The 24,549-nt window shown below is 47.7% G+C and overlaps 1 protein-coding gene across 1 annotated transcript in view; it reads left to right on the top strand.

The window, feature by feature from the left end:
* The first annotated feature begins 204 nt into the window (after nucleotides 1–204).
* Nucleotides 205–24,549, top strand: part of PPP1R7 (protein phosphatase 1 regulatory subunit 7) — a 92,811-nt gene continuing 68,466 nt past the window's right edge. Inside the window, exons 1-5 of the mRNA XM_063915753.1 lie at nucleotides 205–340; nucleotides 905–1,003; nucleotides 3,074–3,129; nucleotides 4,145–4,210; nucleotides 4,502–4,632. Of these exons, the coding sequence (XP_063771823.1) occupies nucleotides 304–340; nucleotides 905–1,003; nucleotides 3,074–3,129; nucleotides 4,145–4,210; nucleotides 4,502–4,632 (389 nt within the window). The 5' untranslated portion in view covers nucleotides 205–303. The remainder of the gene's footprint in view (nucleotides 341–904; nucleotides 1,004–3,073; nucleotides 3,130–4,144; nucleotides 4,211–4,501; nucleotides 4,633–24,549) is intronic.

Raw genomic sequence — 24,549 nt, 5'->3', positions numbered from 1 at the left:
GAGCCGGCGAGCCACCGAGCCCGAAGCGTGGCGAGCGTACTTTTCGGGTACCCTGTTCGCCCGTAGCTCCTCCCCTGGTGACGTGTCTCCTCCCCTAGATACGTCAGAAGGTCCCTTCTCCCACTCCGAAATAGAATCACCGTGGAGTCACTGGTGGATGCATAAAGCAACTACAGTTCCCAGAAGCCCATGCGCACAAGCCCTTCCCCAAGTCTCTATTCGTTGGCCACTTTCTGTTAGTCCGCCGCCGCTGATTGGCTTAGCCAGACGCTTCCGGAAACCTGGGAAAAGAGCATACTAGCTATGGCGCACGGCGGGGGAGAGGTGCAAGACATGGAAGGTAGGGTGGAGAATCCGGTTACTTGCTTCTCATCTCGTTTGGATGCAGAAAGAAACGTATAACGTGTATAAGGAAGGCTCATAGATTTACGTAACTACAAATCCCAGCATACCTGCACAGGGCTTGCTGGGATTAGCAGTTACATTACAGGGATTCGCCTGTAATATAAACACTGAAGGGTGGGTTGACAGGTATATCAGTGATACGTTATATACGCAGTTTGTGTTTTCGGATCTCTTGTGGTAATGGCCGGCTAGTCTCGGCATTATTACTGGGAGGTTAATAAAGGAAATCCTCTTATTAACCATCCTCTGCTAGAAAGGAAGTCTATCACTGATGTCAAATGGGAGATCTCTGATTCTTTAAACATGTGAAAAGGCTGATTTATTCAATGCATGGAAATAGGAATATATATATATATATATATATATATATATATATATATATATATATATATTCTTTACTATTTATAATACGTTGCTCACACCACCGTGGTACCTTTATTACTGTAATTAGGTAGGTGTGCTGTACTTTATATAATTTTAACATTTGATTTCATTTGAGTTGATAAAAGGAGAGAATCTGACGAGTCCGCAGATGATGAGGTCAAGGAGAAGCACGTGGTACTCGATGGCGGTATCCAGAATGGTGAAGAGCCTGCAGGTACCATTCTTGGTGCTTCATTATACATTTCAGGGTTATGTGGCAAGTAAAGACTTCAAACTCTGACTCATAAGCTAGCAAGTGCCTTAGTGGTGTGCCTGGTGACAAAGGATTGTGTCTGGCCTATCTACGCCAATGATGCTCAGATACACCTTACTTGACCTGTCAGCCTCCAGCTTCTCGTGTCTCTTACTGCCTCTCTGTCATCTCATCCTGAATATTCAGCGCTTTCTCAAACTAATGGGCCCTACACACTTGCCGATCCGCCGCCGAGCTGTCCGACGGCGGATACGGGCGACCCGGCGTCAGAGGGGAGGTGACGGGGGAAGTGAAGTTTCTTCACTCCCCCGTCACCCGGCTCCATAGCCCTGCATGCTAATATGGATGAGATTGTCCATATTGGCCTGCATGCATAAGCGAACCGGCACCAACGATTAACGAGCGTGGGGCCGCGCATCGTTAATCGTTGGTGCTTACACACTGCAGGATATGAACGAGTTCTCGTTCATTAATGAACGAGAACGTTCATATCGTGCAGTGAGTTCTGTAAGTGTGTAGGGCCCATAAGCATAACCAAAGCCAAACTCATTCCAGGGCCCTCTCATCTCCCATGATTTTTATTTTTGAATTAATATCTCCCTTGCCCTTCCAGGGTCCTCTGAGCTGTCCTTCTTTTGATAATATCTTTGTTGCTGCTATATCTAATCTGCCTGGGTATTATCCTCCACTAATAAACTCACTCCTGCGTTTTTCTCACCCCTGATGCCACCAATGTACTCATCCATGCACTCGTCATCTCCCACCACAAACCACTATAACCACCTCATCTCAGTCCCCTGTTCTTGCCTTTCTTCTCTTCAATCTATCGTGAGCACTGCTGTACATCTAATTCTCCTTTATCAGCATTAGCACCTACTCTCTGGAGCCTTCTTCACTAGTTCCTTTTCCCTTTAAGAGGCCCTTGAAGATTACTCAATCTTTCTTAAAACCTGTAACTTACCTCTCCCCTCCTACAAATGTAATGGCCCCCATACAGCTAAGTTCCGATTCCCCAACTAGCCGGAACCGCAGACCAGAGGCCGTTAATGACCGGCGATCCGCCAGGGAAATTAAACATGTTTAAAATGCCAGATTTGCCGATCCCAAATGTTTTTTGATCGGGGGTTTTGGATTTTTAAACATGTTTAAAATTGGCTGATTTCCCCAATCTGGCCATTAGGGGGGATTGGCAAATAGCAGCAATATGTCACTGAAGAACAGTGTGGGGGCAAGCCCATGCCCCCTCCATTCTTCCACAGTTCTCCCCTTTTCTATACAACTAAAGAGACCTTTTCCCCACACCAGACTCATCTCAGCATTTATTACTTGTACACGGTACTGACATACTGGTTAGGGAAACATGCAGAGGATCAATTCTCCAATTGCAGTGATTCAATAGCACATTTTCCTGCATTAGACTTCACGAGGGGTGATGCTAGGCTTCCTGTCATCCGGGGCACAGATTATACCAAGCATCGCACTGGCCGCCATATAATGCGTAGAGCATCTCAGTGCCTGTCATGTCATACGCAGATGTTAATATAAGCTCGCACACACATTAATACACCCCCCACATCCACAAACAATAGTCATTCACACACACCTCTCTCCAAGACAGAACAATTACAGCCCTGCCCATAATATAAATATATATAGATCCCGTCCGCCGTAATGCCGGCAGCGTGGCGAGCACTAGAAAGCCTCTTGTGGGCTAGCTGCGCTGCTGGCACGGTGGCTCGCTGCGTTCGCCACAGGTTCTATTCCTCCTATATGGGTGACGTGGACACCCACAGAGGGAGTATAGCCTGTGTCGCTGGTATTCCTACGGCGGCATTTAACCGCCAGTTGGGATTCTGGCATCAGCATTGTGACCGCCGGGATCCCGACTAGCGGTATTTTAACCGCTTCCCAGTAGGGTAGCTCAGAGTTTCCATTATTACCTAGTTTGGGACATGTAGTAAAATGTGTATATCGTATTGTATGTATCAGTAGCACACGGCATCGTATTTACATTAGTATGCTTATGTTCAGACGACTCAGAGACACCAGTGAACTTGGAGATGATCAGCCTGGACCCTGAAGCTGAGGTAATAAGGAGCTGCCTGCATTACTTTTTATTTTTCCACCTGCCTATGGGCCTTTTTGTTATTCCCGCAGTTGTCCAATGGTGGGAGAACTGCAGATACGCTGGAGCTGCAGGGCGCATGTGCTGCAATGCAGCTGTGGCTCCGGTTGTAGTGTCAGGGATGCTGCGGCCTGATTGACAGGCTGTGTCCGTTAGGGGGTGGGGAAGGTGCTCATTTCAGAAAAGGGGGTGTGTCTTCTTCAAACACATCGTCGGATGAGAAAATTCTGTGTTGGAATATTATAAGTATGTTTGGAGTAGGGGTTCCGGTAAGTTGCATGGGGTCTCCATTCCGCACTGTTTAAACTCAGTGGTACAAGTTTGTCCTGCAGAGTTGCAGGCAAGTCCATTTCAGACCTGGTCCTGCAGGTCTTTTAGCACTGGGCATGTTCTGGAGCTGAGCGCACGATTCCGAGGTGCGACTCCACTTGTAGCAAAATAAGTGTAACCAGACAGAATGTGGTTAAATGTATTGTGGACATGTCAGATTTTTGGGCTGTTTTGTGTTGTGCGTAGTTCCCTTGTACCAGGAATAGGGTAAATACGCTAATAATAATGAGGGCTATCAAACATATGGGTAGGGGCAGTGCGGGCACAAAGATGTGAATATCCGCATTTATATCCGCGCACTCGAGATGAATGTAATTACTCCCTTTGCTGTTTTGCACAATACTTGGACATTTATACTTGGTGTGTACATTGGTTGTAATGGACAACTGTTCCACTGGCCCACTTCACCAGTCTTTTCACTGCTTGATACATCTACTCCCCCCATCCCCCATGTGGACATTAATGTATTATAAGATTAATGTCTCGGAAGATTATCACGTCCGAAAAATGTATGCTAAGTGTCTTCCTGTGGCTTGGGTACAGCTCGAGGCCAATTATTTTACTTATCGTTAATTCTGTAACTTGTAGCCCACACTGTTGGGTATTTGTAGTTCACCTTTGTTATAACCTTGTATCTCTTTTATCAGGAAGTTGACTTAAACCACATGCGGATAGGATTGATTCAAGGTTTTGAGGTGCTCAAAAAAGTAAAGGTAGGTGCAAAGTGTCTATTTTAATTTTTGTATGTTCATTTTCTTCTTTCTATTCTACACATGCATGTGCAAATGAAACTGCACCTTCTTTATTTCACTTTGTCCCCATGATTGGTATATAATGTGATGATATACCAAATCTGTCCTGCTAATATCTAATTTCTCATGTGATTGTCCTTTCAGTGTATTTCTCCCTTTCTGTCCCTTTGACTTGTCTCCTCATCTTCCCCTCACTGTGGTCAGTCACAGCCACTCCTGTAACCTGCCCTCTCATTGAATCTACCCCTGTAGACCCTGTGCCTGCGTCAAAACCTAATAAAGGTGATTGAGAACTTGGAGCAGTTGGTGACATTGAATGAATTGGACCTGTATGACAATCAAATCCGTATTATCCAGAACCTGGAGAACCTGAGTCAACTCCAGTGAGTCTTTACAGATAGGGTAGTTTACTCCTTGCCTTCAGCTCCCCCACGTCTTACTCTTTCCCTAGAATGGGCCACACCCTCCTAAGCACTAGCATTTACCATTCATGATTTCCATAGCAATGACATAAGTTCCAGCCACCAATTAGTCAGCTCAGTTCAAGCAGGTGTCACTATGGGGTCTATTTACAAAGCCATGGATGGTGATAAAGTGGACGGAGATAAAGTACCAGCCAAACAGCTCATAACTGTCATTTTTCAAACACTGGGGCAGATGTATTAACCTGGAGAAGGCATAAGGAAGTGATAAACCATTGATATGTGCAAGGTGATACACACACCAGCCAATCAGCTCCAATATGTAAATGAACAGTTAGGAGCTGATTGGCTGGTGTGTGTATCACCTTGTATTTATCACTGGTTTATCACTTCCTTATGCCATCTCCAGGCTAATACATCTGCCCCACAGTCTGTAACATGTCATTTAGTAGCTGATTGGCTGGTACTTTATCTCCATCCAATGCTTAGGGGGTATTCTATTGGTGCCATTTTTTCGACCAGTCAAAAAAACAGCACTTTTCTACCGTTTTTATGTTTGACCTATTCAATGGCCGTACCATTTTTTCGACTGGTCGAAAAAACTGGCACTGGTGAAAACCACGTGTATCGACGAATTAGATACCGATACACGTGTATTGGTGAATTTGCTGGCGTTTTCGCATGTTCTTGGCGTAATTTGCGCCCATGCCGATTTGACCAACAAAAAAAATTAAATGGCATGGGCGAAAATGGATTAAAAAACAGGCGAAAACGCCCACAATTGAAAACCCTGTGTCGAATTAGTGCCGTTTGTTCGAGTAGTCGAAAAACTTAGGGATTTTCCCTAAGTTTATTACCTGCTCAGAGTTGGTGAATTGAAATTAAACATTTATCGCAGACAATTGAGTTGGTGTTTGGCGAAATTACCACAAATCGCAGTAATTTCGCATCTTTTTACAGCCGAAATGCATTTTCACCAGTAATTGAATACCCCCATAGTGACTAAAGATAATCAGTATCAGAGCTTAGAAGAGTGTTTAGACATCTGGCACTCCACCATACTTCAATACAAGCCTAGTAAACGGAGAATTACTTGGTTACACACAAAAGAAAAAGATCAAATAAACATTACGCTAAAGGTTGTATAAAAGAGGAAATACATATTACACTTAAGTACAAAAATGTTCTTTTCTCTGACGTCCTAGTGGATGCTGGGTACTCCGTAAGGACCATGGGGAATAGACGGGCTCCGCAGGAGACTGGGCACTCTTAAAAGAAAGATTAGGTACTATATCTGGTGTGCACTGGCTCCTCCCTCTATGCCCCTCCTCCAGACCTCAGTTAGAATCTGTGCCCGGCCCGAGCTGGTTGCACACTAGGGGCTCTCCTGAGCTTCTAGTAAAGAAAGTATTTGTTAGGTTTTTTATTTTCAGTGAGATCTGCTGGCAACAGACTCACTGCTACGAGGGACTAAGGGGAGAGAAGCGAACCTACCTGCTTGCAGCTAGCTTGAGCTTCTAAGGCTACTGGACACCATTAGCTCCAGAGGGATCGAACACAGGACCCGTCCTCGATCGTCCGGTCCCGGAGCCGCGCCGCCGTCCCCCTTGCAGAGCCAGAAGCAAGAAGAACATCCTGAAAATCGGCGGCTGAAGACTCCGGTCTTCATTAAGGTAGCGCACAGCACTGCAGCCGTGCGCCATTGCTCCCTATGCACACCACATACTCCGGTCACTGATGGGTGCAGGGCGCTGGGGGGGGGCGCCCTGGGCTGCAATTAGAGTACCTTACATTGGCAAACCGCACATAATATAGTCTAAAAAACTATATATGTGCAAAAATCCCCCGCCATAATATAAATATAAGAGCGGGAGAAGTCCGCCGAGAAGGGGGCGGGGCTATCTCCCTCAGCACACTGGCGCCATTTCCTCTTCACAGCTCTGCTGGAAGACAGTTCCCCAGGCTCTCCCCTGCAGTTTCCAGGCTCAAAGGGTAAAAAAGAGAGGGGGGGGCACTAAATTTAGGCGCAAACTGTATATGTAAAGCAGCTATAGGGAAAAATCACTTTGTGTTAGTGTAAATCCCTGATTATATAGCGCTGTGGTGTGTGCTGGCATACTCTCTCTCTGTCTCCCCAAAGGACTTTGTGGGGTCCTGTCCTCAGTCAGAGCATTCCCTGTTTGTGTGCGGTGTGTCGGTACGGCTGTGTCGACATGTTTGATGAGGAGGCTTATGTGGAGGCGGAGCAGGTGCCGATAAGTGTGATGTCACCCCCTGCGGGGTCGACACCAGAGTGGGTGGATATGTGGAAGGTTTTACACGACCGTGTCAACTCCTTGCATAAAAGGTTCGATGACATAACAGCTGTGGGACAGCCGGCTTCTCAGCCAGTGCCTGCCCAGGCGTCTCAAAGGCCATCAGGGGCTCAAAAACGCCCGCTACCTCAGATGGTAGACACAGATGTCGACACAGAGTCTGACTCCAGTGTTGACGAGGACGAGACTAATGTACATTCCACTAGGGCCATCCGTTGCATGATTACGGCAATGAAAAATGTATTGCACATTTCTGACATTAACCCAGGTACCACTAAAAAGGGTATTATGTTTGGGGAGAAAAAGCAACCAGTGGTTTTTCCCCCATCAGATGAGTTGAATGAAGTGTGTGAAGAAGCGTGGGCTTCCCCCGATAAGAAACTAGTGATTTCTAAAAAGTTACTGATGGCGTACCCTTTCCCGCCAGAGGACAGGTTACGTTGGGAGACATCCCCGAGGGTGGATAAGGCGCTCACACGCTTGTCAAAAAAGGTGGCACTGACGTCTCAGGATACAGCCGCCTTAAAGGAGCCTGCGGATAGAAAGCAGGAGGCTATCCTAAAGTCTGTATATACACACTCAGGTACTATACTGAGACCTGCAATTGCTTCAGCTTGGATGTGTAGTGCTGCAGCAGCTTGGTCCGATACCCTGTCAGAAAATATTGATACCCTCGACAGGGATACGATTTTGCTAACCATAGAGCATATTAAAGACGTCGTCTAATATATGAGAGATGCACAGAGGGATATTTGCCGGCTGGCATCTAGAATTAATGCAATGTCCATTTCTGTCAGGAGAGTATTATGGACTCGGCAGTGGACAGGTGATGCGGATTCTAAAAGGCACATGGAGGTTTTGCCTTACAAGGGTGAGGAATTGTTTGGGGATGGTCTCTCGGACCTCGTTTCCACAGCAACAGCTGGGAAGTCGACATTTTTACCTCAGGTTCCCTCACAGCCTAAGAAAGCACTGTATTATCAGGTACAGTCCTTTCGGCCCCAGAAAGGCAAGCGGGTCAAAGGCGCTTCTTTTCTGCCCAGAGGCAAGGGAAGAGGGAAAAGCTGCACCAGACAGCCAGTTCCCAGGATCAAAAATCCTCCCCCGCTTCCTCTAAGTCCACCGCATGACGCTGGGGCTCCACAGGCGGAGCCAGGTGCGGTGGGGGCGCGTCTCCGGCACTTCAGCGACCAGTGGGTTCGCTCACGGGTGGATCCCTGGGTTTTGCAAGTAGTATCACGGGGATACAAGCTGGAGTTCGAGGCGACTCCCCCCTCGCCGTTACCTCAAATCAGCCTTGCCTGCTGCTCTCAGAGAAAGGGAGGTAGTACTGGCGGCAATTCACAAGCTGTATCTTCAGCAGGTGATAATCAAGGTACCCCTCCTTCAACAGTGACGGGGTTACTATTCCACAATGTTTGTGGTACCGAAACCGGACGGTTTGGTGAGACCCATTCTAAATTTGAAATCCTTGAACATTTATATAAAAAAGTTCAAGTTCAAGATGGAATCGCTCAGGGCGGTTATTGCAAGCCCGGAAGAGGGGGATTTTATGGTGTCATTGGACATCAAGGATGCTTACCTGCATGTCCCCATTTATCCGCCCCACCAGGAGTACCTCAGGTTTGTGGTACAGGATTGTCATTACCAATTCCAGACGTTGCCGTTTGGTCTGTCCACGGCACCGCGGGTATTTACCAAGGTAATGGCCGAAATGATGATGCTCCTCCGAAAGAAGGGAGTCATAATTATCCCGTACTTGGACGATCTCCTTATAAAGGCGAGGTCCAAAGAGCAGTTGCTAGTCAGCATAGCACTATCTCAGGAAGTGCTGCATCAGCACGGCTGGATTCTGAATATCCAAAAGTCACAGCTGATTCCTGCGACGCGTCTGCTGTTCTTGGGCATGATTCTGGACACAGAACAGAAGAAGGTGTTTCTCCCGGAGGAGAAGGCCCAGGAACTATCATCTCTGGTCAGGAACCTCCTGAAACCAAAGCAGGTGTCGGTGCATCACTGCACGCGAGTCCTGGGAAAGATGGTAGCTTCTTACGAAGCAATTCCCTTCGGCAGGTTCCATGCAAGGATCTTTCAGTGGGATCTGTTAGACAAGTGGTCTGGATCGCATCTCCAGATGCATCGGTTGATCACCCTGTCCCCGAGGGCCAGGGTGTCTCTGCTGTGGTGGCTGCAGAGTGCTCATCTGCTCGAAGGCCGCAGATTCGGCATACAGGACTGGGTCCTGGTGACCACGGATGCAAGCCTCCGAGGTTGGGGGGCAGTCACCCAGGGAAAAAAAACTTCCAAGGACAATGGTCGAGTCAGGAAACTTCCCTACACATAAATATTCTGGAACTAAGGGCCATTTACAACGCCCTGAGTCAAGCAGAACCCCTGCTTCAAAACCAACCAGTTCTGATTCAGTCAGACAACATCACGGCAGTCGCCCATGTAAATCGACAGGGCGGCACAAGAAGCAGGATGGCAATGGCAGAAGCCACAAGGATTCTCCGATGGGCGGAAAATCACGTGATAGCACTGTCAGCAGTGTTCATTCCGGGAGTGGACAACTGGGAAGCAGACTTCCTCAGCAGGCACGACCTCCACCCGGGAGAGTGGGGACTTCATCCAGAAGTCTTCCAGCTGATTGTAAATCGTTGGGAAAGGCCACAGGTGGACATGATGGCATCCCGCCTCAACAAAAAGCTAAAAAGATATTGCGCCAGGTCAAGGGACCCTCAGGCGATAGCTGTGGACGCTTTAGTGACACCGTGGGTGTACCAGTCGGTTTATGTGTTCCCTCCTCTTCCTCTCATACCAAAGGTACTGAGGATAATAAGAAAGAGAGGAGTAAGAACTATACTGATCGTTCCGGATTGGCCAAGAAGAAATTGGTACCCGGAACTACAAGAAATGATCTCAGAGGACCCTTGGCCTCTGCCGCTCCGACAGGACCTGCTGCAGCAGGGGCCCTGTCTGTTCCAAGACTTACCGCGGCTGCGTTTGACGGCATGGCGGTTGAACGCCGGATCCTGATGGAAAAGGGTTGAAGTCATTCCTACGCTGATAAAAGCTAGGAAGGATGTGACAGCAAAACATTATCACCGCATATGGCGAAAATATGTTGCTTGGTGTGAGGCTATGAAGGCCCCAACAGAGGAATTTCAGCTGGGTCGATTTCTGCACTTCCTACAGTCAGGAGTGACTATGGGCCTAAAATTGGGATCCATAAAAGTCCAGATTTCGTCCCTGTCTATTTTCTTTCAAAAAGAACTGGCTTCACTGCCTGAAGTTCAGACGTTTGTTAAGGGAGTGCTGCATATTCAGCCCCCTTTTGTGCCTCCAGTGGCACCTTGGGATCTCAACGTTGTGTTGGATTTCCTAAAATCACGTTGATTTGAGCCACTTCAGACCGTGGAGTTGAAGTATCTCACGTGGAATGTGGTCATGCTTTTGGCCTTGGCTTCGGCTAGGCGTGTGTCAGAATTGGCGGCTTTGTCATGTAAAAGCCCTTATCTGATCTTCCATATGGACAGGGCAGAATTGAGGACTCGTCCCCAATTTCTCCCTAAGGTGGTATCAGCGTTTCATTTGAACCAACCTATTGTGGTGCCTGCGGCTACTCGGGACTTGGAGGATTCCAAGTTGCTGGACGTAGTCCGGGCCCTGAAAATCTATGTTTCCAGGACGGCTAGAGTCAGAAAAACTGACTCGCTGTTTATCCTGCATGCACCCAACAAGCTGGGTGCTCCTGCTTCTAAGCAGACTATTGCTCGCTGGATCTGTAGTACGATTCAACTTGCACATTCTGCGGCTCTTCTTGGGCGGCTGCCCGAGGGGTCTCGGCTTTACAACTTTGCCGAGCTGCTACCTGGTCGGGATCAAACACGTTTGCAAAATTCTACAAGTTTGATACCCTGGCTGAGGAGGACCTTGAGTTTGCTCATTCGGTGCTGCAGAGTCATCCGCACTCTCCCGCCCGTTTGGGAGCTTTGGTATAATCCCCATGGTCCTTACGGAGTACCCAGCATCCACTAGGACGTCAGAGAAAATAAGAATTTACTCACCAGTAATTCTATTTCTCGTAGTCCGTAGTGGATGCTGGGAGCCCGTCCCAAGTGCGGACTCTCTGCAATACGTGTATATAGTTATTGCTTAACTAAAGGGTTTTGTTATGAGCCATTTGTTCATACTGTTAACTGGGTATAGTTATCACAAGTTGTACGGTGTGATTGGTGTGGCTGGTATGAGTCTTACCCTGGATTCCAAATCCTTTCCTAGTAATGTCAGCTCTTCCGGGCACAGTTTCCCTAACTGAGGTCTGGAGGAGGGGCATAGAGGGAGGAGCCAGTGCACACCAGATATAGTACCTAATCTTTCTTTTAAGAGTGCCCAGTCTCCTGCGGAGCCCGTCTATTCCCCATGGTCCTTACGGAGTACCCAGCATCCACTACGGACTACGAGAAATAGAATTACTGGTGAGTAAATTCTTATTATTTCATGGTAGGAATCTTTCTTCAGTGGTGGTAAGCAGCATCAAGATCAGGGATATTCAATGTGTCCCTCTAGTTCAGTGATGGCTAACCTTGACACTCCAGCTGTTGTTGGAACTACACATCCCAGCATGCCCTGCATCAGTTTTAGCATGGCCAAATAGCAAAACTGTAGCAGGGCATGCTGGGATGTGTAGTTCAACAGCTGGAGTATCAAGGTTAGCCATCACTTCTCTAGTTGCTGTGGAACTACACATCGCAGGTTGCCCTGCCACAGTTTTAGCATGCCCTAATAGCAAAACAGTGGCAGGGCATGCTGGAACGTGAAGTTCCACAGCAGCCAGAGGACTGCATGTTGAATACGCCTAATCTAGATCATAGTAACATTATAGTCTATTTACGAAGAGGTGTATTCAATTAAGTGGCGTTTTTTGGTGGAATTTGGTTCTGAATCCCCTGAATGACTTAAGCACTTACAAGTTTTTATTTAGTTTTAATTGACCAATAATGACATTTTGGGGGTGAAAAAGTGCAAAATGATGGAAATTGGGGTACGAGGTATGGGACAGGTATATTGGAGTGCTTTGAGTGGTTTCCACTAAAAGTCCCCCTAAAATGACCCAAATATATACTTCTACCTATTTTTATGTACCCCAAGTTTAATTTTAGCACTTATTTTGCTGGAAACAAAATAGCGTTCTATAAAAAAAAATTTTTTAACATAAAAAAAAAAATGCATATAACGACCATTTGGCCCAATTTAAGTGCCAGTATGTGTAAAAATAGTGAATGTCTGAAGCGGTGGTTATTAAACTCTGTCCTCAGGAACACAAACAGTTCATGTTTTCCAGGTCACCCAGAAAATGCGCAGGTGTAGTCATTACTCACGGTTAGGGTTAGGCTGCGGGAGGGGTGGGTTAGCAGTAGGGTAAAAATACTGTGATCCATAGGGATTCTGTCGGGATCCCGCTTCCGGGATTCTAAATTGTCTGGATGTCGACTGCTGGGATTTCGTACCCAACCCCATGCTTGATCACAGATGATTTAATCAAAATGAATGAAGTACTAATAAATTCACCTGTGCTCAAGATGGCTATCCTTAAAACCTGGACATTAGGGTGCCTTGAGGACTGAGTTTTGGGAACGAATATCTAAAATGATCTAAAATGATTATATTTATAGATAAGCAAACAAAACCCAAATAAAAAGAGACTGAGTTGCAGTCTGACGCAGGTTCATTTAACCCTCATTAATGTACTGATAGTGACCTTCCAAGAAGCTGAGAAATTTCTGTGTTTAAGGAAAGTTTCCTTATTAATTTATTTAAACAAAGACATACAATATGATTTAACCATGTAATGAATATCTCTGGATAAATGTATAAAACAAAATATGAAAATTCAATATTTCTCTATCGTCCTAGTGGATGCTGGGGTTCCGAAAGGACCATGGGGAATAGCGGCTCCGCAGGAGACAGGGCACAAAAAGTAAAGCTTTAGGATCAGGTGGTGTGCACTGGCTCCTCCCCCTATGACCCTCCTCCAAGCCTCAGTTAGGTTTTTGTGCCCGTCCGAGAAGGGTGCAATCTAGGTGGCTCTCCTAAAGAGCTGCTTAGAGAAGTTTAGTTTAGGTTTTTTATTTTACAGTGAGTCCTGCTGGCAACAGGATCACTGCATCGAGGGACTTAGGGGAGAAGGAGTGAACTCACCTGCGTGCAGGATGGATTGGCTTCTTGGCTACTGGACATTAGCTCCAGAGGGACGATCACAGGTACAGCCTGGATGGGTCACCGGAGCTGCGCCGCCGGCCCCCTTGCAGATGCCGAAAAGGAGTGCTCATCTTCTAGAGGACAGCACATTCAGCATTCAGGACTGTGTTCTGATGACCACGGATGCCAGCCTGAGAGGCTGGAAAACAGTCACACAGGGAAGAAATTTCCAAGGAGTGTGGTCAAGTCTGGAGATTTCTCTCCACATGAATATACTGGAGCTAAGGGCAATTTACAATGCTCTGAGCCTAGGAAGACCTCTGCTTCAAAGTCAACAGGTGATGATCCAGTCGGACATCATCAGGGTAGTCGCCCACGTAAACAGACGGGGCGGCATAAGAAGCAGGGGGGCAATGGCAGCAAGGATTCTTCGCAGGGCGAAAAATCATGTGATTACACTGTCAGTGTTCATTCCGGGAGGGGACAACTGGGATAAATTCCTCAGCAGAAATGAATTCCACCCGGAAAAGTGGGAACTTCATCTGGAAGTTTCCACATGATTGCAAACCGTTGGGAAAGACCAAAGGTGGTCATGATAGCGTCCCACCTGAAGCGCCAGGTCAAGAGACCCTCAGGCAATAGCTGGGACGCTCTGGTAACACCGTGGGTGTACCAGTCGGTATATGTATTCCCTCCTCTGCCTCTCATACCCAGGGTATTGAGAATTATAGGAAGGAGAGGAGTAAGAATTATACTCGTGGCTCCGGTTTGGCCAAGAAGGACTTGGTAACCGGAACTTCAAGAGATACAAAGAAGGGTCTTGATTCAGCAAGAATCATGTCTGTTCCAAGACTTACCGCAGCTGCATTGACGCCAGGGCGGGTGAACGCCGGACCCTAAAGGAAAAAGGCATTCCGGAAGAGGTCATCCCTACCCTGGTCAGAGACAGGAAGGAGGTGACCGCACAACATTATCACCGCTGAGGTGAAAATATGTTCCATGGTGTGAGGCCAGGAAGGCTTCACGGAAGAATTTCAACTAGGTTAATTCCTATAGTTCCTGCAAACAGGAGTGTTTATGGGCCTCAAATTGGGATCCATTAAGGTTCAAATTTGGGCCTGTCGATTTTCTTCCAGAAAGAATTGGCTTCAGTTCCTGAAGTCCAGAAGTTTATCAAGGGAGTACTGCATATACAACCCCCTTTTGATGTCTCCAGTGGCACTGGGGGATCTCAACGTAGTTTGGGATTCCTAAAATCACATTGGTTTTAAACAACTCAAATCTGTGGATTTGATATATCTCACATGGAAAGTGACCATGCTGTTGGTCCTGGCCTCGGCCAGGCGAGTGTCAGAATTGGCGGCTTTGTCTCACAAAGCCATATCTGTTTGTCCATTCGGACAGAGCAAAGCTGCGGACTCGTCCCCAGTTTTTCTCTAAGGTGGTGTCAGCGTTTCACCTGAACCAGTTTATTGGGTACCTGCGGCTACTAGGGACTTGGAGGACTCCAAGTTGCTGGATGTTGCCAGGGCCCTGAAAATATAGTTTCCAGGTCGGCTGAAGTCAGGAAATCTGACTTGCTGTTTATCCTGTATGCACCCAACAAGCTGGGTGCTCCTGCTTCAAAAGCAGACTATTGCTCGTTGGATTTGTAGTACAATTCAGCTTGCACATTCTGTGGCAGGCCTGCCACAGCCAAAATCAGTGAATGCCCACTCCACAAGGAAGGTGGGATCATCTTGGGCGGCTGCCCGAGGAGTCTCGGCATTACAACTTTGCCGAGCGGCTACGTGGTCAGGGGAGAACACGTTTGTAAAATTTTACAAATTTCATACCCTGGCTAAGGAGGACCTGGAGTTCTCTCATTCGGTGCTGCAGAGTCATCCGCACTCTCCCGCCCGTTTGGGAGCTTTGGTATAATCCCCATGGTCCTTTCGGAACCCCAGCATCCACTAGGACGATAGAGAAAATAAGAATTTACTTACCGATAATTCTATTTCTCGGAGTCCGTAGTGGATGCTGGGCGCCCATCCCAAGTGCGGATTTTCTGCAATACTTGTACATAGTTATTGTTAACTAAATCGGGTTATTATTGTAGTGAGCCATCTTGAAAGAGGCTCCTCTGTTATCATACTGTTAACTGGGTTCAGATCACAGGTTGTACGGTGTGATTGGTGTGGCTGGTATGAGTCTTACCCGGGATTCAAGATCCTTCCTTATTATGTACGCTCGTCCGGGCACAGTATCCTAACTGAGGCTTGGAGGAGGGTCATAGGGGGAGGAGCCAGTGCACACCACCTGATCCTAAAGCTTTACTTTTTGTGCCCTGTCTCCTGCGGAGCCGCTATTCCCCATGGTCCTTTCGGAACCCCAGCATCCACTACGGACTCCGAGAAATAGAATTATCGGTAAGTAAATTCTTATTTTCTCTTTCATCCACTAGGGGACACTGGAGTTCCTTAGACATTAGGGGTGTGAAGCTTGCAACCGGAGGTGTGGCACAATCTAAAATTAGTATTGTCTGCACAGCCGGCTCCTCCCCCTTCACATCCCTCTCCCTCAGTTTTGAAAATTGTGCTGGAGGGACAGCACGTGGAGCACTGAGCTCCTGACTAAAAAAAGACTTTGAATGGGCTGCGTCACCCTAAGAAAAGGGTAACAAAGTTCTTTGTATCCTGAGAGACAAAGATCCCTTTTGAAGGGACCTGCATCTCTCAGCAGGAGATCCTCGGAGGGATAGGTACAGTGAGTACTGGTTTGTAATTCATAGAGACTCTACTAAACAAAAGAGGAGGCGACCCCCCCCCCCCCCCTGCTCCCGCTCTTAGCGTTAGCCGCGCCGTTGTGAGACCAGGTGAGGGCCCTGCAGTGCGCGCGTGCCGGCGGGGAGACACAGGACGCGGCTGCACTGAAGAGGGAAAGCGCTGCGGAGGACGGGTAAGAGAAGTTCCAGCAGCGCGTCCCGTCAGAGTTTAGACGCTGCTTGTATAAAGCTGTGGGGAGGTCACGCAGGGAAACAGCGCTTTCTAGCTGGTATAGTGCGCCGATGGGGGACCGGGGGAGAGCGGTCCCGCAGCGCGCGTGTTTAAGGAATGAGAAGGAAACGCAAAGCACAGCGCGGCTGAGAAGATCCCCAGCCGCATATATAGCAGCATGTTGGCGCTAAGGGAGTCTGGTACATTATTTTCATATAATAGAAGTAATGGAAAATTTTCAATGGCGGCCATCTTAATTTTCCCATATAGGCACCAGTCTGAGGGGCAGGGATTAGCCGTTATCCTATGAGGCTTTGATATAGGATTAGCTCCCTCTGCTGGTAAAAGAATTTATAGGAGGATCTCCTGAAGTATAATACTTATTTACTATTTATATTTTCTGAGGCATTCTATGCAAAGGATCCTGAAGAAAATACTAGGAAGCACAACCTCACCATCGTAGCTGATTTACAGTTCGGGCTGTGAGGATTGCAAACTAGCTGGTGACATTTTTATTTAATTTAAATATATTTTTTTAAATTGTTGTCATTTTCCCCTTTTTCCATATGAAGGGATAAGTTTGTCCAGCCTGTTCCAATACCTTCGCTTCCGTCATCTCTCAGGCTTTAACCCTTCCTAATTTAAGGGGGAAAAGCGCTGCGTAATACCCTAGTACGGGGTTTAATTAGCATGTCTAAAGCTTCAACCAAGACTTCTAAGACCTGCTATGTTTGTACGAAGTGTGACCAGAAGAGCACGAGGGTTGGCAGCTCCGGGGTGTGCGACTCCTGCTTGGACAAGGACGCTCCACCTGGGAGCAGTGCTCCGCCTAGGTCATGGGACAACCTGGCAAATAGAATCTCACAGGAGATGGCGGAATCACGCAGACAGCAATCGGAATGGGCTGCGGGATTCGCTAAGACAATGGAGGAATTTCTCATCAAATTAATGCCGCGAGCACATGCAGAAACGAATGTGCGCAAGGGTAGTTAAAGGACCGCTTCCTATCATAACGGAAACAGACGAGGAAGGAGATCCTCTCATTGATACGGAGGAAGGTGAGTTAATTGAATGTACCCTGGACACCGATTCTCCAGAAGTAGACACGGCAATCTCAAGTATTGAGTCTTTGATTGAGGCGGTAAAAGGGATCCTAGACTTCAAGGCGGAAGACGTCAAGGAACCAGAAGAATTAGATTTATTCAAATCACAAAAGCCGCGTTCTGCGGTGTTTCTTATACCTAAATCCCTCCAATCTCAGATGGAGGAGGCTTGGAAACAGCCGGACAAACGCTTTCAATTTCCAAAGAAGTTTCAAGCGATTTATCCCCCGCCCAAGGGTGTTATGGATAAGTGGGATATTCCACCTGTAGTGGATGCTTCCCTAGGGAGGTTATCGAAGAAGACAATATTGCCAATACCTAATGTGACGACTTTAAAGGATGCGTCAGATCGGAAAGTGGACACCACTTTGAAATCAATATTCATGGCAGCAGGTGCAGCACAGAGACCTGCGATCGTATGTGCTTGGGTCAACAAGGCCATGGGCGCATGGTCTGGGCGTATTGTACAAGCTATTGAGGAGGAAAATAGCTTAGAAGAGATTACCCAACTGGCTGACCACATTCGAGAATCTGCTTCATACTTGTGTCAGGCATCCCAAGATCTTAGCAGAATAGCTTCGCGCATCTCCGCTTCGGCTATTTCAGCTAGACGGACTTTATGGCTCAGAGAAGGGCAAGGCGACTCTGACACCAAGAAGGCGGTTGAATCCATCCCCTTTGGGGGAGAGATGCTTTTCGGTGCTGAGTTGGATAAGTGGATTTCGCAGGCTACAGCAGGGAAATCTACCTTTCTGCCTACTCCATATACGAGAGCCGTTACACAGACTAGAAGAGGATATTCGGGACCGGCGTTTAATTCATTTAGATCGCGGTCCTTTCGAGGCCGAGGCTTTGGTACACAAGTCCGTAGAGGTAGAGGCCGCGCACCGACAGCCAGACAACAGGATAAACCTGTTGACAAAACCGTGGCATGACTGTCTTCCGGCCCACCTGGGATCTCCTTTGGTGGGTGCCCGTCTGGAAGGTTTTCGGGACATATGGACTGTCACCTGTCCAGACCTTTGGATCAATGACATAATCTCCCAGGGGTACAGACTGGATTTTCAAAAGAGACCTCACAGTCAGTTTTTTACAACGGGTCTGCCTCAATGCCCTCAGAAGGCAGAGGCACTACTGACAGCCATTCAAAAATTATTACGGTCAGAGGTCATTACTACAGTTCCCGCTTCTCAAAGGGGAACGGGTTTTTATTCCAGTCTTTTTGTCATGCCAAAGCCAGACGGGGCGGTCAGACCGATACTCAATTTAAAAGTTTTAAACCAGTTTCTAAAGATACACAGATTCAAAATGGAATCAATCCAGTCGGTCATTGCAGGTTTGGAACGGGGCGAATTCATGGTGTCCATGGACATAAAGGATGCATACCTGCATATTCCAATTTGGCCTCCCCACCAAGTTTACCTAAGGTTTGCACTGGTGAGGGATCATTACCAATTCAGAGCTCTACCATTCGGGCTATCATCAGCCCCAAGGATCTTCACGAAGATAATGGTGATTATGGTTGCGGGGTTGAGAATGTTGGGAGTCACGATAATACCCTATCTAGACGATCTTCTGATCAAGGCCTCCTCTCAAGAGAAGCTGATCAAAGATGTTCAGACGTCTCACCAATATCTCATTCAACACGGATGGATTGTGAACTTCCAAAAATCCAACCTCACTCCGACTCAACGAATTCAATTCCTTGGTCTCATCTTGGACATGGTACAGTTAAGGATTTTTCTGCCAGAATCCAAGATCAAGGATATACAGAAGTTAGTAGATCAAGGACTAAGGACACCGTCAGTGTCTCTGCGACTCTGTGTACAACTTCTCGGAAAAATGGAAGCCCTACAGTATGGCAGGCTTCATTCCCGACCGTTTCAGATGAACCTCCTGGCTCAGGGAGCCGGTTCACACTGGCTTCTTCATCGACGAATCCGACTGCAACCACACGTAAGAGTCTCCTTGATATGGTGGTCGTTGCACAATAATCTCGCAGCAGGGAAGAGCTTCGGGATATGGAATTGGAGGATTCTAACAACGGACGCCAGCCTCAGAGGTTGGGGGGGCCGTCTTCGAGGACCATCAGTCTCAAGGACGATGGACGTTACAGGAGAGCAGATTACCCATCAACATTCTCGAACTAAGAGCAGTTTACAATGCACTTCTCCTCGCCGAAGACTTAGTCATGAATCAGTACGTGAAGGTACAATCGGACAATGTCACAACGACGGCTTACATAAACCGTCAGGGAGGAACAAGGAGCAGAATGGTGTTAAGAGAAGCCACAAAGATATTGTTGTGGGCGGAAAGGCGAAACGTCATCCTCTCGGCAGTATTCATTCCAGGTGTAGAGAACTGGGAAGCAGATTATCTCAGTCGACAGGACATGCACCCGGGAGAGTGGAGCCTGCATCCACGGATTTTCTCTATCGTCCTAGTGGATGCTGGGGTTCCTGAAAGGACCATGGGGAATAGCGGCTCCGCAGGAGACAGGGCACAAAAAGTAAAGCTTTAGGATCAGGTGGTGTGCACTGGCTCCTCCCCCTATGACCCTCCTCCAAGCCAGTTAGATTTTTGTGCCCGGCCGAGAAGGGTGCAATCTAGGTGGCTCTCCTAAAGAGCTGCTTAGAAAAGTTTAGCTTAGGTTTTTTATTTTACAGTGAGTCCTGCTGGCAACAGGATCACTGCAACGAGGGACTTAGGGGAGAAGAAGTGAACTCACCTGCGTGCAGGATGGATTGGCTTCTTGGCTACTGGACATCAGCTCCAGAGGGACGATCACAGGTACAGCCTGGATGGTCACCGGAGCCTTGCCGCCGGCCCCCTTGCAGATGCTGAAGTAAGAAGAGGTCCAGAATCGGCGGCAGAAGACTCCTCAGTCTTCTAAAGGTAGCGCACAGCACTGCAGCTGTGCGCCATTTTCCTCTCAGCACACTTCACACGGCAGTCACTGAGGGTGCAGGGCGCTGGGAGGGGGGCGCCCTGGGAGGCAAATGAAAACCTATTTTGGCTAAAAATACCTCACATATAGCCTCCGGAGGCTATATGGAGATATTTAACCCCTGCCAGAATCCGTTAAAAGCGGGAGACGAGGCCGCCGAAAAAGGGGCGGGGCCTATCTCCTCAGCACACAGCGCCATTTTCCCTCACAGAAAGGCTGGAGGGAAGGCTCCCAGGCTCTCCCCTGCACTGCACTACAGAAACAGGGTTAAAACAGAGAGGGGGGGCACTAATTTGGCGTTAGAAATATATAAAACAGATGCTATAAGGGAAAACACTTATATAAGGTTGTCCCTATATAATTATAGCGTTTTTGGTGTGTGCTGGCAAACTCTCCCTCTGTCTCTCCAAAGGGCTAGTGGGTCCTGTCCTCTATCAGAGCATTCCCTGTGTGTGTGCTGTGTGTCGGTACGTGTGTGTCGACATGTTTGAGGACGATGTTGGTGAGAAGGCGGAGCAATTGCCTGTAATGGTGATGTCACTCTCTAGGGAGTCGACACCGGAATGGATGGCTTATTTAGGGAATTACGTGATAATGTCAACACGCTGCAAGGTCGGTTGACGACATGAGACGGCCGACAAACAATTAGTACCGGTCCAGACGTCTCAAAAACACCGTCAGGGGTTTTAAAACGCCCGTTTACTTTAGTCGGTCGACACAGACACAGACAGGGACACTGAATCCAGTGTCGACGGTGAATAAACAAACGTATTCCTTATTAGGGCCACACGTTAAAGGCAATGAAGGAGGTGTTACATATTTCTGATACTACAAGTACCACAAAAGAGGGTATTATGTGGGATGTGAAAAAACTACAGTAGTTTTTCCTGAATCAGATAAATTAAATAAAGTGTGTGATGATGCGTGGGTTCCCCCCGATAGAAAATTATGGGTGGTATACCCTTTCCCGCCAGAAGTTAGGGCGCGTTGGGAAACACCCCTTAGGGTGGATAAGGCGCTCACACGCTTATCAAAACAAGTGGCGGTACCGTCTATAGATAGGGCCGTCCTCAAGGACCAGCTGACAGGAGGCTGGAAAATATCATAAAAGTATATACACACATACTGGTGTTATACTGCGACCAGCGATCGCCTCAGCCTGGATGTGCAGAGCTGGGGTGGCTTGGTCGGATTCCCTGACTAAAAATATTGATACCCTTGACAGGGACAGTATTTTATTGACTATAGAGCATTTAAAGGATGCATTTCTATATATGCGAGATGCACAGAGGGATATTTGCACTCTGGCATCAAGAGTAAATGCGATGTCCATATCTGCCAGAAGATGTTATGGACACGACAGTGGTCAGGTGATGCAGATTCCAAACGGCAAAAAGGTGTATTGCCGTATAAAGGAAGAGGAGTTTTTTGGGGTCGGTCCATCGGACCTGGTGGCCACGGCAACTGCTGGAAAATCCACCGTTTTTACCCTAAGTCACATCTCTGCAGAAAAAGACACCGTCTTTTCAACCTCAGTCTTTTCGTCCCTATAAGATCATATCTGCCCAGGGATAGAGGAAAGGGAAGAAGACTGCAGCAGGCAGCCCATTCCCAGGAACAGAAGCGCTCCACCGCTTCTGACAAGTTCTCAGCATGGCGCTGAGACCGTACAGGACCCCTGGATCCTACAAGTAGTATCCCAGGGGTACAGATTGGAATGTAGAGACGTTTCCTCTTCGCAGGCTCCTGAAGTCTGCTTTACCAAGGTCTCCCTCCGACAAGGAGGCAGTATGGGAAAAAATTCACAAGCTGTATTCCCAGCAGGTGATAATTAAATTACCCCTCCTACTACAAGGAAAAGGGGTATTATTCCACACTATATTGTGGTACTGAAGCCAGAAGGCTAGGTGAGACTTATTCTAAAAATTTTTTTGAACACTTACAAAGGTTCAAATCAAGATGGAGTCACTCAGAGCAGTGATAACGAACCAGGAAGAAGGGGACTATATAGTGTCCGGGGACATCAGGGATGCTTACCTCTGTCCCAAATTTGCCCTTCTCACTAAGGGTACCTCAGGTTCGTGGTGCAGAACTGTCACTATCAGTTTTAGACGCTGCCGTTTGGATTGTCCACGGCACCCCGGGTCTTTACCAAGGTAATGGCCGAAATGATGATTCTTCTTCGAAGAAAAGGCGTCTTAATTATCCCTTACTTGGACGATCTCCTGATAAGGGCATAGTCCAGGGAACAGTTGGAGGTCGGAGTAGCACTATCTCGGATACTGCTACAACAGCACGGGTGGATTCTAAATATTCCAAAATCGCAGCTGATCCCGACGACACGTCTGCTGTGCCTAGGGATGATTCTGGACACAGTCCAGAAAAAGGTGTTTCTCCCGGAAGAGAAAGCCAGGGAGTTATCCGAGCTAGTCAGGAACCTCCTAAAAACAGTGCATCATTGCACAAGGGTCCTGGTAAAAATGGTGGCTTCCTACGAAGCAATTCCATTCGGCAGATTTCACGAAGAACTTTTCAGTGGGATCTGCTGGAAAAATGGTCCGGATCGCATCTTCAGATGCATCAGCGGATAACCCTATATCCAAGGACAAGGGTGTCTCTCCTGTGGTGGTTATAGAGTGCCCATCTTCTAGAGGGCCGCAGATTTGGCATTCAGGATTGGATGCTGGTGACCACGGAGCCCAGCCCGAGAGGCTGGGGAGCAGTCACACAAGGAAAAAATTTCCAGTGAGTGTGATCAAGTCTGGAGACTTTTCTCCACATAAATATACTGGAGCTAAGGGTAAATTTATAATACTCTAAGCTTAGCAAGACCTCTGCTTCAAGGTCAGCCGGTATTGATCCAGTGGGAAAAACATCACGGCAGTCGCCCACGTAAACAGACAGGGCGACACAAGAAGCAGGAGGGCAATGGCAAAAACTGCAAGGACTTTTCGCTGGGCGGAAAATCATGTGATAGCACTGTCAGCAGTGTTTCATCCCGGGAATGGAAACTGGGAAGCAGACTTCCTCAGCAGGCACGACCTCCACCCGGGAGAGTGGAAACTTCATCGGGAAGTTTTTTCCACATGATTGTAAACCGTTGGGAAATACCAAAGGTGGACATGATGGCGTCCCGTCTGAACAAAAAACGGGACAGGTATTGCGCCAGGTCAAGAGACCCTCAGGCAATAGCTGTGGACGTTCTGGTAACACCGTGGGTGTACCAGTCGGTGTATGTGTTCCCTCCTCTGCTTCTCATACCTAAGGTGCTGAGAATTATAAGACGTAGAGGAGTAAGAACTATACTCATGGCTCCGGATTGGCCAAGAAGGACTTGGTACCCGGAACTTCAAGAGATGCTTACAGAGGTTTTATGGCCTCTGCCGCTAAGAAGGGACTTGCTTCAGCAAGTACCATGTCTGTTCCAAGACTTACCGCAGCTGCGTTTGTCGGCATGGCGGTGGAACGCCGGATCCTAAGGGAAAAAGGCATTCCGGAAGAGGTCATTCCTACCCTGGTCAAAGCCAGAAAGGAGGTGACCGCACAACATTATCACCACATGTGGCGAAAATATGTTGCGTGGTGTGAGGCCAGGAAGGCCCCACAAAGAAATTTCAACTCGGTCGTTTCCTGCATTTCCTGAAAACAGGAGTGTCTATGGGCCTCAAATTGGGGTCCATTAAGGTTCAAATTTCGGCCCTGTCGATTTTCTTCCAGAAAGAATTGGCTTCAGTTCCTGAAGTCCAGAATTTTGTCAAGGGAGTATTGCATATACAACCCCCTTTTGTGCCTCCAGTGGCACTGTGGGATCTCAACGTAGTTCTGGGATTCCTCAAATCACATTGGTTTAAAACCAGTCAAATCTGTGGATTTGAAGCATCTCACATGAAAAGTGACCATGATCTTGGCCCTGGCCTGGACCAGGCGAGTGTCAAATTGGTGGTGTTTTCTCAAAAAAGCCCATATCTGTTTGTCCATTCGGACAGGGCAGAGCTGCGGACTCGTCCCCAGTTCTCTCCCTAAGGTGGTGTCAGTGTTTCACCTGAACCAGCTTATTGTGGTGCCTTGCACCTACTAGGGACTTGGAGGACTCCAAGTTGCTAGATGTTGTCAGGGCCCTGAAAATATGTTCCAGGACGGCTGGAGTCAGGAAAACTGACTTGCTGTTATCCTGTATGCACCCAACAAACTGGGTGCTTTTGCTTCTAAGCAGACTATTGCTAGTTGGATGTGTAATACAATTCAGCTTGCACATTCTGTGGCAGGCCTGCCACAGCCAAAATATGTAAATGCCCATTCCACAAGGAAGGTGGGCTCATCTTGGGCGGCTGCCCGAG

The sequence above is a fragment of the Pseudophryne corroboree genome, chromosome 4 (assembly GCF_028390025.1).
Source record: "Pseudophryne corroboree isolate aPseCor3 chromosome 4, aPseCor3.hap2, whole genome shotgun sequence".
NCBI lineage: Eukaryota > Metazoa > Chordata > Amphibia > Anura > Myobatrachidae > Pseudophryne > Pseudophryne corroboree.
The sequence above is the reverse complement of the archived record's forward strand: the minus strand, read 5'-3'. Positions and strand labels throughout refer to the sequence as shown.